General features: G+C 38.9%; 1 protein-coding gene across 1 annotated transcript; it reads right to left on the bottom strand.

Annotated features, from left to right (window-relative positions):
- Positions 1 to 2,503: 2,503 nt before the first annotated feature.
- cunh3orf70 (chromosome unknown C3orf70 homolog) lies at positions 2,504 to 15,008 on the bottom strand. The gene is made up of 2 exons (XM_016277040.1): positions 14,521 to 15,008; positions 2,504 to 4,223 (listed from the first exon to the last, which is right to left on the bottom strand). The coding sequence occupies exons 1-2, from the start codon at positions 14,693 to 14,695 to the stop codon at positions 3,586 to 3,588; spliced, it is 813 nt and encodes a 270-aa protein (XP_016132526.1). The 5' UTR covers positions 14,696 to 15,008; the 3' UTR covers positions 2,504 to 3,585.
- Between the last annotated feature and the right edge of the window lie 1,001 nt (positions 15,009 to 16,009).

The raw sequence follows: 16,009 nt of genomic DNA, 5'->3' as shown, positions 1-16,009 counted from the left end.
ACACATCTGAATATTTGGTTTGAACTGTTCTGGAACAGTGTTGTAAATACAACTTAACCACAGGTTTCTAGTTTTGCCCTCTTTTGGAAGGCCAAACAAAGTAGTTTCACTTTCGCAATGATACACACAGCGTCTCCAAGACATGGCGGCGGCGATAACAATACTAAAGCGAGAATCAAAGTTGCGCCTTCTTTCTTTGTGTGAACATTTGAGCAGTGTTATGCAAATCGTCTCACACAGTGACGTAGACATGTCAGGGGCGTGTTTAAACGAGGCGTTTTTGAAGGGCGTGGACGAGTCTTAACTTTTAACTTTTAAGAATATCTCTTTGGGTTTGAGACTTTAGTCTTTGCAACTTTAGGGATCTTATCTATTCACGAACAGCTTGTAACACTCCAAAGAGAAAGGAAAACTTGAAATAGCATCATATGACCCCTTTAATATAATAAGATAAGCGTGAATGCAATGGAAAAATGAGAACCAGAGATGCTCTGGCAAGTCTGAATGGGCCAAATGTTCTTAAACTCTTAAAAAACCTGAAACTGTTGCAGCCAGTGAAGATCTCAAAGTGACAATAAGGGGCCCTTCACACAGGACGCGTTCTTGCATTAAATACACCTAGACAGGGGTGGCAGAAATGACCTGAAAGCTGGTTTATAGCATTCCTGTAGCTCAGACATGCTACCAGCAACGTAAAGATTATGGGTTTGATAAAATGTTTACCTGATACCATGCATACTTTGAATCCAATATAAGTTGTTTTGCAAAAAAGCATCTTCCAAATTCCATTTACAACACATACAAATAACATTTGCCATATTCTTTCACAGAAGAAAGTCATACAGGTTTGTGATAACATGACAGTGAGTAAATTATGACAGAATCGTAATGCTTGGGTGAACTCTTAAGAATGCAGATGTGAGAAAAACATCAAGGAATAACAGCATCTGTCCAGCACAATTATGTAGACCAACAATTAAAAAACAGGACACAAAAACGCATCTTGCGTGAACGGCCCCTAAGCAATCCTCTGGCTTTGTCAATGATACACCTCATACTTTTAAAGTGGCTTGACAAAATGGAACATAGATCACAATGGGATTCTTGGGGGACGAACAATGCAATTTTATTCCTTATCCCTCTTCTGCAGAATTTATCACCTAACTGATTGTCAAAAGTTGTTTTCCACTCTTAAAGAAGACACAAACTTTAAGGACTCTAATGATGGGAGGATTGGTTTGCCCCACAGTCTGGTGCCAGACAAGAAACGTCTGGTAATGTACCCTTGGCTGTGCCTCTAGGGAATCTCAGCATGTGAGAGAGTTTGAGAAAAGGGGCATTCCCTCAAGCATGAGCCTCGATCTCTTTTCATCGCAAAGTTTCATTACCGTCCTCTGAGCTCATGCATGATTTAGCCACTGTTCTGACTGATTCTGCTAACAGGACGTTGAAAGACTCTCTCTCTCCTTCTATCTTTGTAGCACTCTCTATCCTCCTAACACACACAGACCGTCTTAGTCTAGATCTCTCCATATTGCATCAGCCATCCCCTCTTCCGTTTCTATGCATTGGACAGATTGTGTCTCTTAGTTCTCTAAGGAGAGACATAGCCTCATATTTTTGAATTTGACTTTCCTACATCTGTTCATCCATGAAATATTCTATCATGTATCGAGTCCCATTTGGTCAAAGTTCTCACAATATGTGTTTGTCAGTGCACTTACTTGCGTGTAACCTACATTAGCCTCACCATGCGTAAGGGACTATAGGGAAAATCAGAGTTGTAGTAAGTAGAGGATAGAAGTTGCCATGACTCATCTCTCGAGGGCTCTTCTGGGACAACCTCGGATGGCACTGCCATAACAGGGAGCGTGTGCTTGCGTTGGCTCATTGAATTCATGCATCTGCATATAGGATAGTGTTGGGAAGTGTTTCCGAGACTGAGGAATTCCAATTGTGGTATTAATTGACAGGCACGTCAAACTGTAGTCTCGATCTTCTCAATGATCTCAACCATTGATTTGGACGGTGACAGTAAAGTGCACTCATCCTGGTCCCAGAGGCTGCCGGGACTGGAGTCCCCATCGGTACTCAGCTCATCATCCTCTTCTTCCTCGTCGTCATCATCCATGCAGGAGTCCTCATCGCATGATTCCATGTAGTGCAGACCCAATGCATTAATTCCAGAGTCTTCTGAGCTGGAGGGAGACGAGCAGTGGTCCATTTTAGGGCCTGAGATCTTCTCGTTTGGTTGGCCGTGTTTAATAGTTGAGCCCGCTTGCCTTGTGTGCTTGTTGGTACGTTGGGGTGCAGGTTGAGGTGCCGGCATTTGGGGTTGGTGTGTGGGATTTGGTGAAGGGGGAGTTAAAAAATATAACTTTTTTATTTTAAAAACAAACAAGCAAGCCCTGTCCAGATTTAAAAAGTAATGCAAAAGTAACGTAACACATTACTTTCCATAAAAAGTAACTAAGTAACGTAATTAGTTAATCGTAATGCTTGGGTGAACTCTTAAGAATGCAGATGTGAGAAAAACATCAAGGAATAACAGCATCTGTCCAGCACAATTATGTAGACCAACAATTAAAAAACAGGACACAAAAACGCATCTTGCGTGAACGGCCCCTAAGCAATCCTCTGGCTTTGTCAATGATACACCTCATACTTTTAAAGTGGCTTGACAAAATGGAACATAGATCACAATGGGATTCTTGGGGGACGAACAATGCAATTTTATTCCTTATCCCTCTTCTGCAGAATTTATCACCTAACTGATTGTCAAAAGTTGTTTTCCACTCTTAAAGAAGACACAAACTTTAAGGACTCTAATGATGGGAGGATTGGTTTGCCCCACAGTCTGGTGCCAGACAAGAAACGTCTGGTAATGTACCCTTGGCTGTGCCTCTAGGGAATCTCAGCATGTGAGAGAGTTTGAGAAAAGGGGCATTCCCTCAAGCATGAGCCTCGATCTCTTTTCATCGCAAAGTTTCATTACCGTCCTCTGAGCTCATGCATGATTTAGCCACTGTTCTGACTGATTCTGCTAACAGGACGTTGAAAGACTCTCTCTCTCCTTCTATCTTTGTAGCACTCTCTATCCTCCTAACACACACAGACCGTCTTAGTCTAGATCTCTCCATATTGCATCAGCCATCCCCTCTTCCGTTTCTATGCATTGGACAGATTGTGTCTCTTAGTTCTCTAAGGAGAGACATAGCCTCATATTTTTGAATTTGACTTTCCTACATCTGTTCATCCATGAAATATTCTATCATGTATCGAGTCCCATTTGGTCAAAGTTCTCACAATATGTGTTTGTCAGTGCACTTACTTGCGTGTAACCTACATTAGCCTCACCATGCGTAAGGGACTATAGGGAAAATCAGAGTTGTAGTAAGTAGAGGATAGAAGTTGCCATGACTCATCTCTCGAGGGCTCTTCTGGGACAACCTCGGATGGCACTGCCATAACAGGGAGCGTGTGCTTGCGTTGGCTCATTGAATTCATGCATCTGCATATAGGATAGTGTTGGGAAGTGTTTCCGAGACTGAGGAATTCCAATTGTGGTATTAATTGACAGGCACGTCAAACTGTAGTCTCGATCTTCTCAATGATCTCAACCATTGATTTGGACGGTGACAGTAAAGTGCACTCATCCTGGTCCCAGAGGCTGCCGGGACTGGAGTCCCCATCGGTACTCAGCTCATCATCCTCTTCTTCCTCGTCGTCATCATCCATGCAGGAGTCCTCATCGCATGATTCCATGTAGTGCAGACCCAATGCATTAATTCCAGAGTCTTCTGAGCTGGAGGGAGACGAGCAGTGGTCCATTTTAGGGCCTGAGATCTTCTCGTTTGGTTGGCCGTGTTTAATAGTTGAGCCCGCTTGCCTTGTGTGCTTGTTGGTACGTTGGGGTGCAGGTTGAGGTGCCGGCATTTGGGGTTGGTGTGTGGGATTTGGTGAAGGGGGAGGCGGCCTTTGCACATAACACATCTTACCGTTGATACGTTTGACCATGTAATCATCCACAAAGAGCTCAGAGATGACGCAGAACTTGGGCGACTCTGGGCAGGGTGGAGCCTGGAATTTGGGGGCCGTCCTGAGAAAACGCTCAGCCAGGGAGATGGACAGGTTCATGGTGTGGGTGTGACCTGAGGGGGCAACTGGAACCGGCGTGCTGGGAAGTTGGCATACACTGGTCATGGGTTGATAGACATATTTACCTGCAAAAAAACAGCAGAATTAACTTTTTGCCATTCAATAACATTCATAATATACATTCATATGTATTGAATACAATAGGTGCCCCAAAACAATTCTTTCTGTGCAGCAGGAGACACTGATAGCATCAACTGAATGTGAGAAAATGTACTAAAAAATAGATGAGGTTGAGCAAAAATAAATATATTCTTGCTGAAAACTTAAATTCAAATCTCATTGGTGAGTTGACTTAGTCTTGAGCTGCTATTGTCTGATGTGCTGGTGATAGCTGTGATAGATGCTGTTATAAGTTGCTAGATACTTGCACTGTACAAAGCAAGTTACTAATCTGAAAGTGTTATAGTATCTCAAAGGCAGAATAGAATGGATTCTTTGCTCTGGAACATCCTGAGGCCCAGCTGGCTGTGAGGCAGGAGAAAGAATCATTTCCATCTGATCCGAATCTCTACTCATTTAGAGATGACAAAAAGCAGTCAGATATCACTGATATCTGGTCCAAAACGGTATTTTCTGTAGCATCACACACTTTTATCTTCTCTTTCCAGCTATTTTTCCACCTTGTACATTTATGGTTTATCTCAACCCCTAAAAGAACTCCTCGAATTTCCAACTGCATTGATAAATGGCATTCAACTGTGGTAGTTACTGACATACAATTCTGAATGAACCATTCTTACTGACATCACTTGTGGTTTCTGCTTCTCCAAACAGGCAAACGCATCTCTTTCTATCTTTCTGTCTCTTTTTCATCACACCCAGCTTGTAATGTGATTGGAAGGCAATGAGAATCTTAAGATTAGATAAACAAACTTTCTCATTGTGTTTGCCCTTGGCTATGCAACTTCTTTCAAATCTCTCAATCCTGGGTCTGCATTAGATGAAGACGGCTTACAGTATATGCAATATATACAATTTGTAAACTAAGGGAACAAAAACTGGGAGAGGTTGTATGGTATATACAGTTGTTGGAGCAGATAGCCTTGTGGGCAATGCTTTATTTATTGTTAAAAAAGAGCATTTGAAGGGAAATAGGACAGAGAGACAAAAAAATAATAATTCAAGGAACTTGAATGAATATTAATTATATGAACAGACATGGCACACATTTCATTCAAAGGATATGACACAGTGGGATCGACTTACAGTAAATAGGGTACCTACTATATGACCAGATTTGTCATGTTAGCTGTGGTAGAATGAATGTTAATCTGCTTTTGATGGAAGAAGAAGACAGAGCAGACCTACTTAATTGAAAACAAAATAAAAAAAAGGCTTGCCCCAGTTAGCAAGGCATAAGAACAAAAGCCAATACCTCTAATCCCATTCAGTAGAGCCATTGACAATTTTTGTGACGGTACCACTTTCACGTTTTGTACTGCCAAGCTAAAGAATTTGAAAGAAGGATGAATGTACATAACAATTGCCTCCACCTCACTATGGATCTGAAATAACAAGTGTTTGCAGTCATGTGTGAAACGTGAAATGATAGATGCCTTGAGGCCTGTATAGAAACTCTTAGCCATGAAAAAACTATCCTTCGTAATAATCACATCAACATCCTGTCGAGAACAAGAATTCTTCTGCCACTGTAATTGTATCTGTCATGTCTGTCTTTATAGATTAAGCTTCCAAAAAGGAAAGACTTTCTTTGGAACAAGGGAACAAAAACATTCAACTGCCCTTAAAAAGTGTGTTTATATCTGTCACCATCCTCAAGACTGAATATATTTGTCTGATCTGATGTAGATGTGTAGATGTGTGGATGTGTGGAATGCTAATAAACAGAGAGACTCAAATAAAACGTGTTAATTAGTGTTTAATAATTTATGAAGTAATTGTGCCACTGGCCTTAATGTTTCCATGAGTTCCCATGCAGAAATTTAATTTCTGACATTTATTGCACTATGTCAAGAGTGATATTGCCATATATGTTACTTATAAGGCCATATATAATTTGCACATAATGTATGTATATTCTCTGTGTAAGTTTAGAACATAAATAAACTCTCCGTAGTAAAATATGTACATACTATATATTAATAATATCTATATTGTGATTTTTATACTGTATTACATGTAGCAATAACATGTCAACTATACATATATGCAACTTTATTAAAACACCACACATACAAAAAATCTGTATGTTTTAATAGATGTCTATCTTTTATATTTACTTACATAACATCATCATGTATTTGCAGGATTGATATACATAACATATATGTCCAAAAATGTATTACATAAACATAAACATGCATATTTATATGTGCTATATATATATGTTAATTATGAAATTTCTAATAGCTTTAATACTGTATATGTTTTTACTTAATATGACAATGTATATATATTTCATATATATTTCATTTGTGTATGTTAGGTTAATTATTTTTTATTTATTACCTTCATTAAAGAACACAGCAAAAAAACTGTTAAACTTTTCAGTTTAAAATTTGCTAATGAATATATTATTTCTTGTGATTTACAGTATTATGCGGTTGAATTATTTTAGGGATGTTTTTTAAAAGTAAATAATGTGTCAAGCAAACCATTTGACATAGTCTTAAAGGGATAGTTCACCCAAAAAGGAAAATTTGATGTATATCTGCTTACCCCCAGGGCATCAAAGATGTAGGTGACTTTGTTTCTTCAGTAGAACACAAACGAAGATTTTTAACTCAAACCGTTGCAGTCTGTCAGTCATATAATGGAAGTGAATGGGAATCACGGCTTTGAGAGTCAAAAAAACATACACAAACAAAACCAAATTAAACCCTGTGGCTCGTGACGATACATTGATGTGTAAAAGTCAAATGGTTTGCTTGACACATTATTTACTTTTAAAAAACATCCCTAAAATAATCTTTCCGGTAGACTATCCTGCTAAATCAGCTCAGTAATTGGGTCATTCTACACATGACAGAAAATAATGTACCACTAAAGCCTGATCCAGTCATATAATACAGTACATTATAGGCCCATTACAAATCCTTGACCATGTGTCTATGGACAGGTTAGCAGTCCGTGCTAAGTGCTAGGAGGGGAGCACTGTATATAATTGAAAACTTACCCACACATGCCATTTACACCAATACAGAAAGCTTCAGAGCTGCTGTTTCCAGTCTGCTCTATCCATTCTCATGTTTAATTTACACTTGATGAAATGATGAAAGCTAATGAAACTGGAAACCACTTTCAGACATGTGGGACATATAAATAAGTGGGATTTGAGTGATCGAGCAAGTATTGCAATGAGTTTTATCAGTGAAGAATCATTAAAGGTCCATATGAGGACATTTGAAACCTCTGCTGACTGGGTACCACAGAATGTGTGTGTCTACAGATAAGACCTAATCCTGTGATTGTTGGTCTTATTTTTAGGCTTTAAGTTCTTGTGCTCAGACAAATATTATGCAAACAAAGCCTGATGTACAATCAGGGTTTACAGGCGGATGTGAGCAGGACTTTCCATATCCTGTTTTATAGACATGCAATCTAAGCTATCAGAAATGAGAGCTTGAGACTCTAAACTTGAATTGAGGCACAATTTTGATTTGACATTTACAATACTTGAAGTTTTATATGGTCTTAATCATAATTACTTGTGACTATGGCCTGGCTCTAACTAAAATTATTATATAATGCAAACCATCGACTTCTATACACTGTTCTTGTTGAGAATTGGGAAGCAAACCAATGACTTGGACTTTTGTCTGTCTACTTTACATTTTGATTTTGAGTACTCTACAGTATTTATAGTATTTTATGTATCTTATATGTGCTTTGGGGCTGGTCTTGCTGGTTTATGCTTTTGTGCTGGTCTTGTTGCTGATATTTTTGATGTTTCACCAAGGAAGTCTAAACGGTAAGTTAAAAACTGAAAATGGGATGCTGCCCAGCTATGGTGGTTTTTCTCAACAGGTCTGTATGTATGGTGCAAAAAGATTACTTCTCCCAATTATTTTTCTTTTCTTTTGCACACAATGAAAGTCAGTGGGGTCCAATTTCACTTGAATGTCAACACTACTTAAAATAGTATGGTCTGAGTAATGACTGCTGTGAATGAACCCTTTAACAAACATTCCAATCCCATGTTATTTTATTTTTTCTGAGGTACACAAAAATATGATTTTTTAAGAATCATTGCACAGCTCTTTTCCATACAATGGCAGTTCATAGTGATAAAAATGATTTAAAGCAAACCAGCGACTTTTGCAGTTCATAGTGACCTCAAAAAATAACATATGGGATTGGAATGACATAATAGTTATTAAATAAAGTAATTTTTTTCATTTGCAACTATTATCTTAAATGTTCTGCCTGGATGTACACCCTTCTCTGTAAGAGCTCTACTTTCTCTCTGCAGAGTATATACTTCACATAAATGGTGAGTGCTGGCAGAAGTTTGGAGGAGTTCATTTAGCTTCTATTTAAAGGATTTGCCTGATACAACTTGATATTTGCGTCTGTTTTGATGCACCCTTAAAATAGACTTTCAAGAACCTTGGTAAAATAGAAACAGAAAAAAAGAAACAGTAGTGAGGGTGGCTGCCACTCAGACTGTGTGAGATGCTCGTTCTTGATAAAAGGTTGAGAAAAACCCCTGATTAGAAGAGTGAAGTCACAGATGAGAGGAGCTGAGTTCTACACTCCTCTGTCCTGCTCGTCTGTAATTACACATCGGACTGGTCTCAGAGAAGTGTGAGGGTGGGTTTGGATGAAGACTGATGATGAAGGCCTTGAAAATCCCTTAGTGTGAATCATCCGTCAGGATTAGACAGGCAAGGCCATGTTCACGCTTATGTCTTGGTTCATCTCAGGTAGAACATTCATTCTGTCTGTCTGTCTGTCTGTCTCTCTCCCTCTCAGTTTCTGTGTATGTGTGTCTGATAGGTTTACTTGCCAGTCCAGACTGGCTTCAAGAACAGACTGAGCATCATCTCACACTGTGATTATATGATGCCTCACTGAACACCAATTGCAGCTACTGTTGCACAAAAGGGTGAGAATGGTGGTGCTGTTTCGAAAACCAGTGAAAACAAACACCGAAGAAGAGTATCCCGGATAAGAGAGTGGATGCTGAGTTCTTCCCTGCGTCTCAATGTTCATACTATCCATCCTAAATAGTATGTGAGATTAGAATAAGTGTGTCCCAATGCATAGTATGTTGAAAAGAGTATGCCAAAAGTCCCCGGATGGTCTACTATTTCAGGTCGATTTTTGAAGTGTGGATCCGTGCACACTTTAATGGCTAATATTGCCCACAATCCTTTGGTGAAGGATTCTGTCCAGAACTACAAACACGAATAAAACGTGTTAACTACAAACATGGTGGATGTGCGCGACCGGCGGTTAGGTAGAGAGGCTTGGAAAAAGGGGGTTGAGTTACTAATATTCAACATTTAACCTGGTAAAAAATATTTATTTAACGTTATCTGTTATATTTCATCTGCAACAGCAATGTAAACTTTATAAACATCCATTTGGTCATTAACTTTTAAATGCATCATTATGCATAAAATATGAGCAGAGTTCTCAGCATGAAAGACCCGCAACTGGCAGATCAATGTGATAGCCTACTTCTTTTCTCTCCAATAAGTTAAATGAAATGCAATGTGGAGGATGTTAACTGTGACAAGATAATTGACAGGCCAGTTTACAGTGACAGGGTGCGTGTATCTATGCAACAGAGCATCCTTTAAAGACGCAGTTGTGACGTGATACTATGTCCCAAAGCTTGCCTACTCTTCTACTACACACTCAAAAGTGTGTACTTTTCTTCACCAAAAGAGTACATACTTTAAGGGCGTAGTATAAGTAGGCACATTGAGACGCAGCAATAGTTATCGTTGGTATTTGAGAACAGATTTATTCTCACATGTTCTTTATACAGAATAACATTTCTAATAATTCTCCACTGAATCATGTGATCTGGAGAGCACTGTCCGTTTTCTTCCACGTGCGCGATTGTTATGAGCACGTTCACTCTCTAGTCTAGATCTTCCGTATTTAAAAAAAATCGAGTGAAACATTTTTCTACACATGAAATATGAAAGCAAATAGACATGATTATGACAATATATTTTCTGTATGTGTTCTGTATGCAGATCATGGTATTTTTTTATAGCAATAAAGGATGTTTATGACAAATATTAGCAGTGCAGCGTTATTAAACATACAAAGAGTGCATGTATCTGCTTATTATAGAATCAACTATAAATCACAATCGGAAGTTATTACAAGCACTCGATGATGGTTTAAAGTGGGTATGCAAATACATTTTCAAGTATAGCTTGATGCTAATTGTACTTCTAATTATATTTTAGGATGTAGCCTATTCTTGTAAGCATTATAGATAGTTTGTGTTTCTGGTGTAGAGCCAAACTTTGTTTATCTTAATTAGATGTTAAATCCATATATGAGATACATATCTGAGGAAAAATACATTGTTGGTCGGCGCCACCTAGCGTGCAGGTGTGAATTAGCAGAAGGCGTACAATCGTTTCGCGCTTTGTGTGAAAGCACTGTTCGCCTCGCTTTTTCGCATCGCGTTCAGTGTGGAAAGGCCTTTACACTGTATCAGCTGAGGGGCCTGGGGCCCATCGTAATCAACTTACACTGAAGGCTCTGATGGCCGTGTGACCCCTAGTGATCATTTTCCCTTAAAGCACTGTGGGCCCAACCCTGTATCAGCTGAGGGGCCTGGAGCCACTTCTTCTCAGTCTAAACTGGAAGTACTGAGGGGTCTACAGCCCCGACCGAATAAACTTACACTGTACACTGAAGGTGCCTAGGGTTTCGGGAGGTCAGCTCACATCATTTAGCATTTGAGACTTTTGTAGGCCCCCTGACAGTCTCCAAGGTGCAGTGACCCCACTAGCGAATTTCAAAATCCAGAATTGTCCATATGCATGACACCTGAACCCATTGGAGAAGGATGACATATTATTACTGACACTAAACAAGGCTAACTCATAGTGCTGATGTGCTATGGCCTGCCCCACAAACCACTGGGAGAAACTTAGCACTCTCACTTCCTTTTTCATCAAAGCTTGACAAGTACAGTATAACATTACACTACCCAGAACACCAATACACTAGGGCCTCTGGACTGAAGCATATCATTATATTTCTTCATTTTAGAAGGATGTCATTCATATTAAATCTCGGAGACATCTGGTGGCTCCAAAACAACAATTTTAACAATCGGACATACATTTTCAAGTACTAAACATCTAACCTCACACAGCAGAATTAGTGAAATCTTAAAAGCATCCTCTATGTTTTGAAGTCCCCAAACGGCATATCTTCCTGCTAACCTTTAGGGAGGTAAACAAGAACAACGCCTGTTGTGTTTACATCCACCCAAACAGCAAAGACAAATAAAAGACAGAAAAAGAGGAATACGAGAGTAGAAAACATCAGAATTCCCCAGTGTCTGCAGAGAACTCCTCTCAAAAGACTTATCTCAAAGGACAAAGCCAATCTGTATTCAGTTATTCACTCCTGCAAGTATGTATAAATACATTTCTAACTGCCTCTGGGCTTTATAGTGTACAGTGACTTCTTGTCTCTGTGTGAGACTAACAATGGTATTGTACGGTATCTTGGGATCAGGTTTTTTGTGTGTGTCCACAGCATTAAACACATTTCTCCTGAACTTTGCTATTTTATACGTAGCCATGTAATAAGTGGGAAATTGTATAGTTGGATGGATTTATTTGCCTAGGGTTTATTTTGAGATAATGGTCTACTAACTGTACTGTATTCCTCATTTATGCAGTGCCCAAAACAAGCCTGACCGCACGCAAAGAATCATTGAATTTAGCAAAAGCAACAATACCTTTTTCCTGGTGTCTCCCTCTGTCTTCTAATTATAATTAAACCAAGTTTAGTTTTTTTTTAAGATTAGCACCTGACAGAGTTTCTGTGTAATGCTGGTATTACCTTTGCGGGTCCTGAAAGAAGACATAACTCAACTTGCAATTCAACTCACAAGTAGGCCAAATGTCAGTCAAGCTCCCAGGAGAAACATTGTTGTTCCATTTTAAACAGCACTGGTTCTACCTGAGAGCCTGTGCTGCATCGCGCCAAGTATCAAATTAATATTTAGCATGTTTACATAATGCTCATAGTGTTGCAAACATAAACATCCTCCGCTTAATGAGAACAGATAACGGCTTAATTATTGTGACAGCTGCACTTTACAGTAACAGTATGTTGTTGTGTGGGTGTGTCTTGGTAGAAATAACTTTGTTACTAATGTAAAAATTAATTCCTGTAATGGTCACACCCTACAGTATGGGATGTTGAATTGCAATCTGAATTAGAATGAAAGCAATAGGACACGAAAAATAAATAATAACATCATTAATTTAGACTTTTGCCTATTTATGTGATATGTACTGTATAATACATTTTTCTCAACTACACATTTTTATTTTGCTATACAGTATATAAAATGTCCTGAAAACACTGATTTCAGGTTATTTGATTGTTTTTAGAAAAATCTAACTTATGTAGTGAGCATGTGTAATTCAGTGAAAAATAAAATATATTATTAAATGCATTATTAAAAAATTCACTTGCTGCCATTTTTCCAGCATGTTCATTTCTTTCAGTTTCAATCACTCTTCATTTTATTTCCTTTTATTCAAAATCAAATTCTGCATCCTGTTTGTTCATCAGTTCAAATTCAGGAAGTGAATTGGAATTTAACTGACATTCTCAATTTAATTTCAAATGGTGGGTGAGTTTGATGTTGTACTTTGTCATTTTATATTGAGTGAGGTTAAAAGCTCAAAGACTTTACCGCTATCATTTTTCTTCTGAAAGGGAAAGGTTGAACTTTAAAAAAGCAAGTCAAAGCTGAGACCTTCAAGCTAGGAATAAATCGTGCTGCCCTTTTAAAGCTGAGATAAAAAAGCCCAACTTAGCAACAAGGCCAGACTAGCGCTTGATCTCTGACAGGGCTGCGTGAACTTTCTGTCATATCCTGATTAATTTCTTTTTCAACTTGTCAGTCAGAAAAGTAGCAAAACTGTTGGATTTGTTGAGAAATCCAAGCCACGGATACCTGAAGGCATGCGTGTAGCTAACTGAAAAACTAAATTTGGTTCAACAGAAGTTTAACTGTTCTGCTGAGGAGTTTATGAAGTCAAGTTATGGGGGTTGTCTCAAATGCTGCTCTAATCTTAAACAGGAAACAAGACTTAAGAATCAGACATGCAGTTTGTTGACAGAAGCACTGTCCTGAGGCAACTGTATATAAAAAAACTGTCAAATAATTCTGTATTTTAAATCAGCTTTACAGAAATGCATAATGTTAATGTTTATAATACTCTACTACTCTACACTCTACTACTGTTTACTATACTGTAGTCAGCATTTAGCAGGTTTACACATGGAGACCATATAAACAATCAACCAGCTGAAATTCGCTGTATATATTCTGTATTTAAAGACCTAGGTTTAAAAAAAGGCAAAACAGCTCCCTCCACCGGTGGTATAAGGTGCATCTGATCGCCGTTATCTCTTAAAATATGTGTATACAGTACATACAGTATATATAGCAATACTTAGTAAAGGTCAAAGTAATTTAATCGATTTTAAATAGCATGCATAGACAAGCAGAAACTAGATGTACATCACAACGTCATTTCTAAGATGTCTATGCAACATTTATCAACTTGTTTAATATTTCATCAGTGACACAAACGAAAGATTCCACATTCCTCTGAGAATATGTGATAAGAAGATGCTATTACCGTCTAATAAAAATTAGCAAACGTAGGCTATCTATCAGATTAAAGGCAATTAAATGTCTGATTAGCAAAATATGTGTTGCATTTTAAAGTACAAGGTAGGCTACATTTTAAAACCAAATGTTCCAAATGCAACATTACATATCCTACTAGTGAACTTGTGTAAGATGTTAAAATCGTGGTTAAATAATGATAAACGCTTATCTGACGAGAGCATTTTAACTCTGAAGGGAAATGGGAACAAAAGAATTTCCCCGAGTCTGTGAATGAAATCTTTGTTTTATTACAAACCAAAGGTGCCTTGAAAATCTTTTTAGGAAGCTTTGCCTTTTACACATACATTTGCCTCACATAACCTTACACTGGCCACTGGTGAACTGTTAAGAAATAAAAGCGCTGACCCCTTAAACTCCTCTTTATGGGTGATAGTTTTAAGTCTTGGGGCATTTCGATACTGTTTATTCTGTGCAACTGATAGTATCCTTATCTATCCAAGTCTCAGCGATGCTGGAGAAACAGTGCGTGTACTTACAGTGGCACCAGCCCAGATGACAGCACCAGTGCAGCTTGAAACACTTCCCGTGGCTGTGTGTGGCGCAGATGGATAGTCCATCGCAGGGCAGAAAGTCCGGTCGCCCCGCGCAACTCCTCGCTAGAGCCTGAGCTTCATCTAACTTCTCACTCTTCTGTCCGCCCGAAGCGGCCATCGCGCACGGATCACGCCGACAAAGCCCTCATCAGCACCGAGCGCTCGGGGAAGATCAGATGCGCTCAGCCTCGGCTGTTTTCTTTGACAATATATGAACAAAAGTGGAGATACGCCCAAGACTTCGCCTACCCAAGTTCCACTTCTAACCCTTATACAAAAACATATAGTTTCCGCTCGATCTGCCTCTAAAACCGTTATTTTTGCATAAAAGATCGCCGTGCCAAATGTGTCCGTATAAACAGCTTCAGATCGGCCCCTGGACTGATCTTGATGCTTATTGCCGAAGACGGATTTTCCGTTTCGCTCTTGCTCCGTCGATCCCCGCCTCTCTCTCTCTCTCTCTCTCTCTCTCTCTCTGTCTGTCTGTCTGTTATGAATGCATGCTCGCTTGCTTTGTCTAAGAATCACTGTTGTTTGCAAAAAGGAAAATAAGATACCGTATCATTTAAACTCAACATTTTAGAGTTCCTCTGAGCCTTTCAGTCTTCTGGGAAATTTGCAAAATAGAACCCATAATTTCCTGCAAGATCTCTAAACAGCCAGTGGTTCCTCTAGTAACTCTATGAAAAGGAAAAGCTTTGAGGCTTAAAGTAACGCAATTTTATGTTTTAGGGGCTTCTGACCATCAATGAAGTATGTTCTTATATGGTGAAGAATGATGAAATATGACTTAGGGTGACCATACGTGCCATTTTCCCAGGATATGTCCTGGCCAGGATTTCTATATTGCCCAACATATCTAGGTTTTGGCTTTGTTTGCGTGTGCAGACCGATCGGTGTATGACATCAAAATATCATACAGATGGTTCCTAAGCATAAGGAACCATCTGTATGATATTTTGATGTCATACACCGATCGGTCTGCACACGCAAACAAAGCCAAAACCTAGATATGTTGGGCAATATAGAAATCCTGGCCAGGACATATCCTGGGAAAATGGCACGTATGGTCACCCTAAGTCATATTTCATCATTCTTCACCATATAAGAACATACTTCATTGATGGTCAGAAGCCCCTAAAACATAAAATTGCGTTACTTTAAGCCTCAAAGCTTTTCCTTTTCATAGAGTTACTAGAGGAACCACTGGCTGTTTAGAGATCTTGCAGGAAATTATGGGTTCTATTTTGCAAATTTCCCAGAAGACTGAAAGGCTCAGAGGAACTCTAAAATGTTGAGTTTAAATGATACGGTATCTTATTTTCCTTTTTGCAAACAACAGTGATTCTTAGACAAAGCAAGCGAGCATGCATTCATAACAGACAGACAGACAGAGAGAGAGAGAGAGAGAGAGAGAGAGAGAGAGAGAGAG

Source organism: Sinocyclocheilus grahami, unplaced genomic scaffold (assembly GCF_001515645.1).
Source record: "Sinocyclocheilus grahami isolate Dianchi unplaced genomic scaffold, SAMN03320097.WGS_v1.1 scaffold108.1, whole genome shotgun sequence".
Lineage (NCBI taxonomy): Eukaryota > Metazoa > Chordata > Actinopteri > Cypriniformes > Cyprinidae > Sinocyclocheilus > Sinocyclocheilus grahami.
The sequence above is the reverse complement of the archived record's forward strand: the minus strand, read 5'-3'. Positions and strand labels throughout refer to the sequence as shown.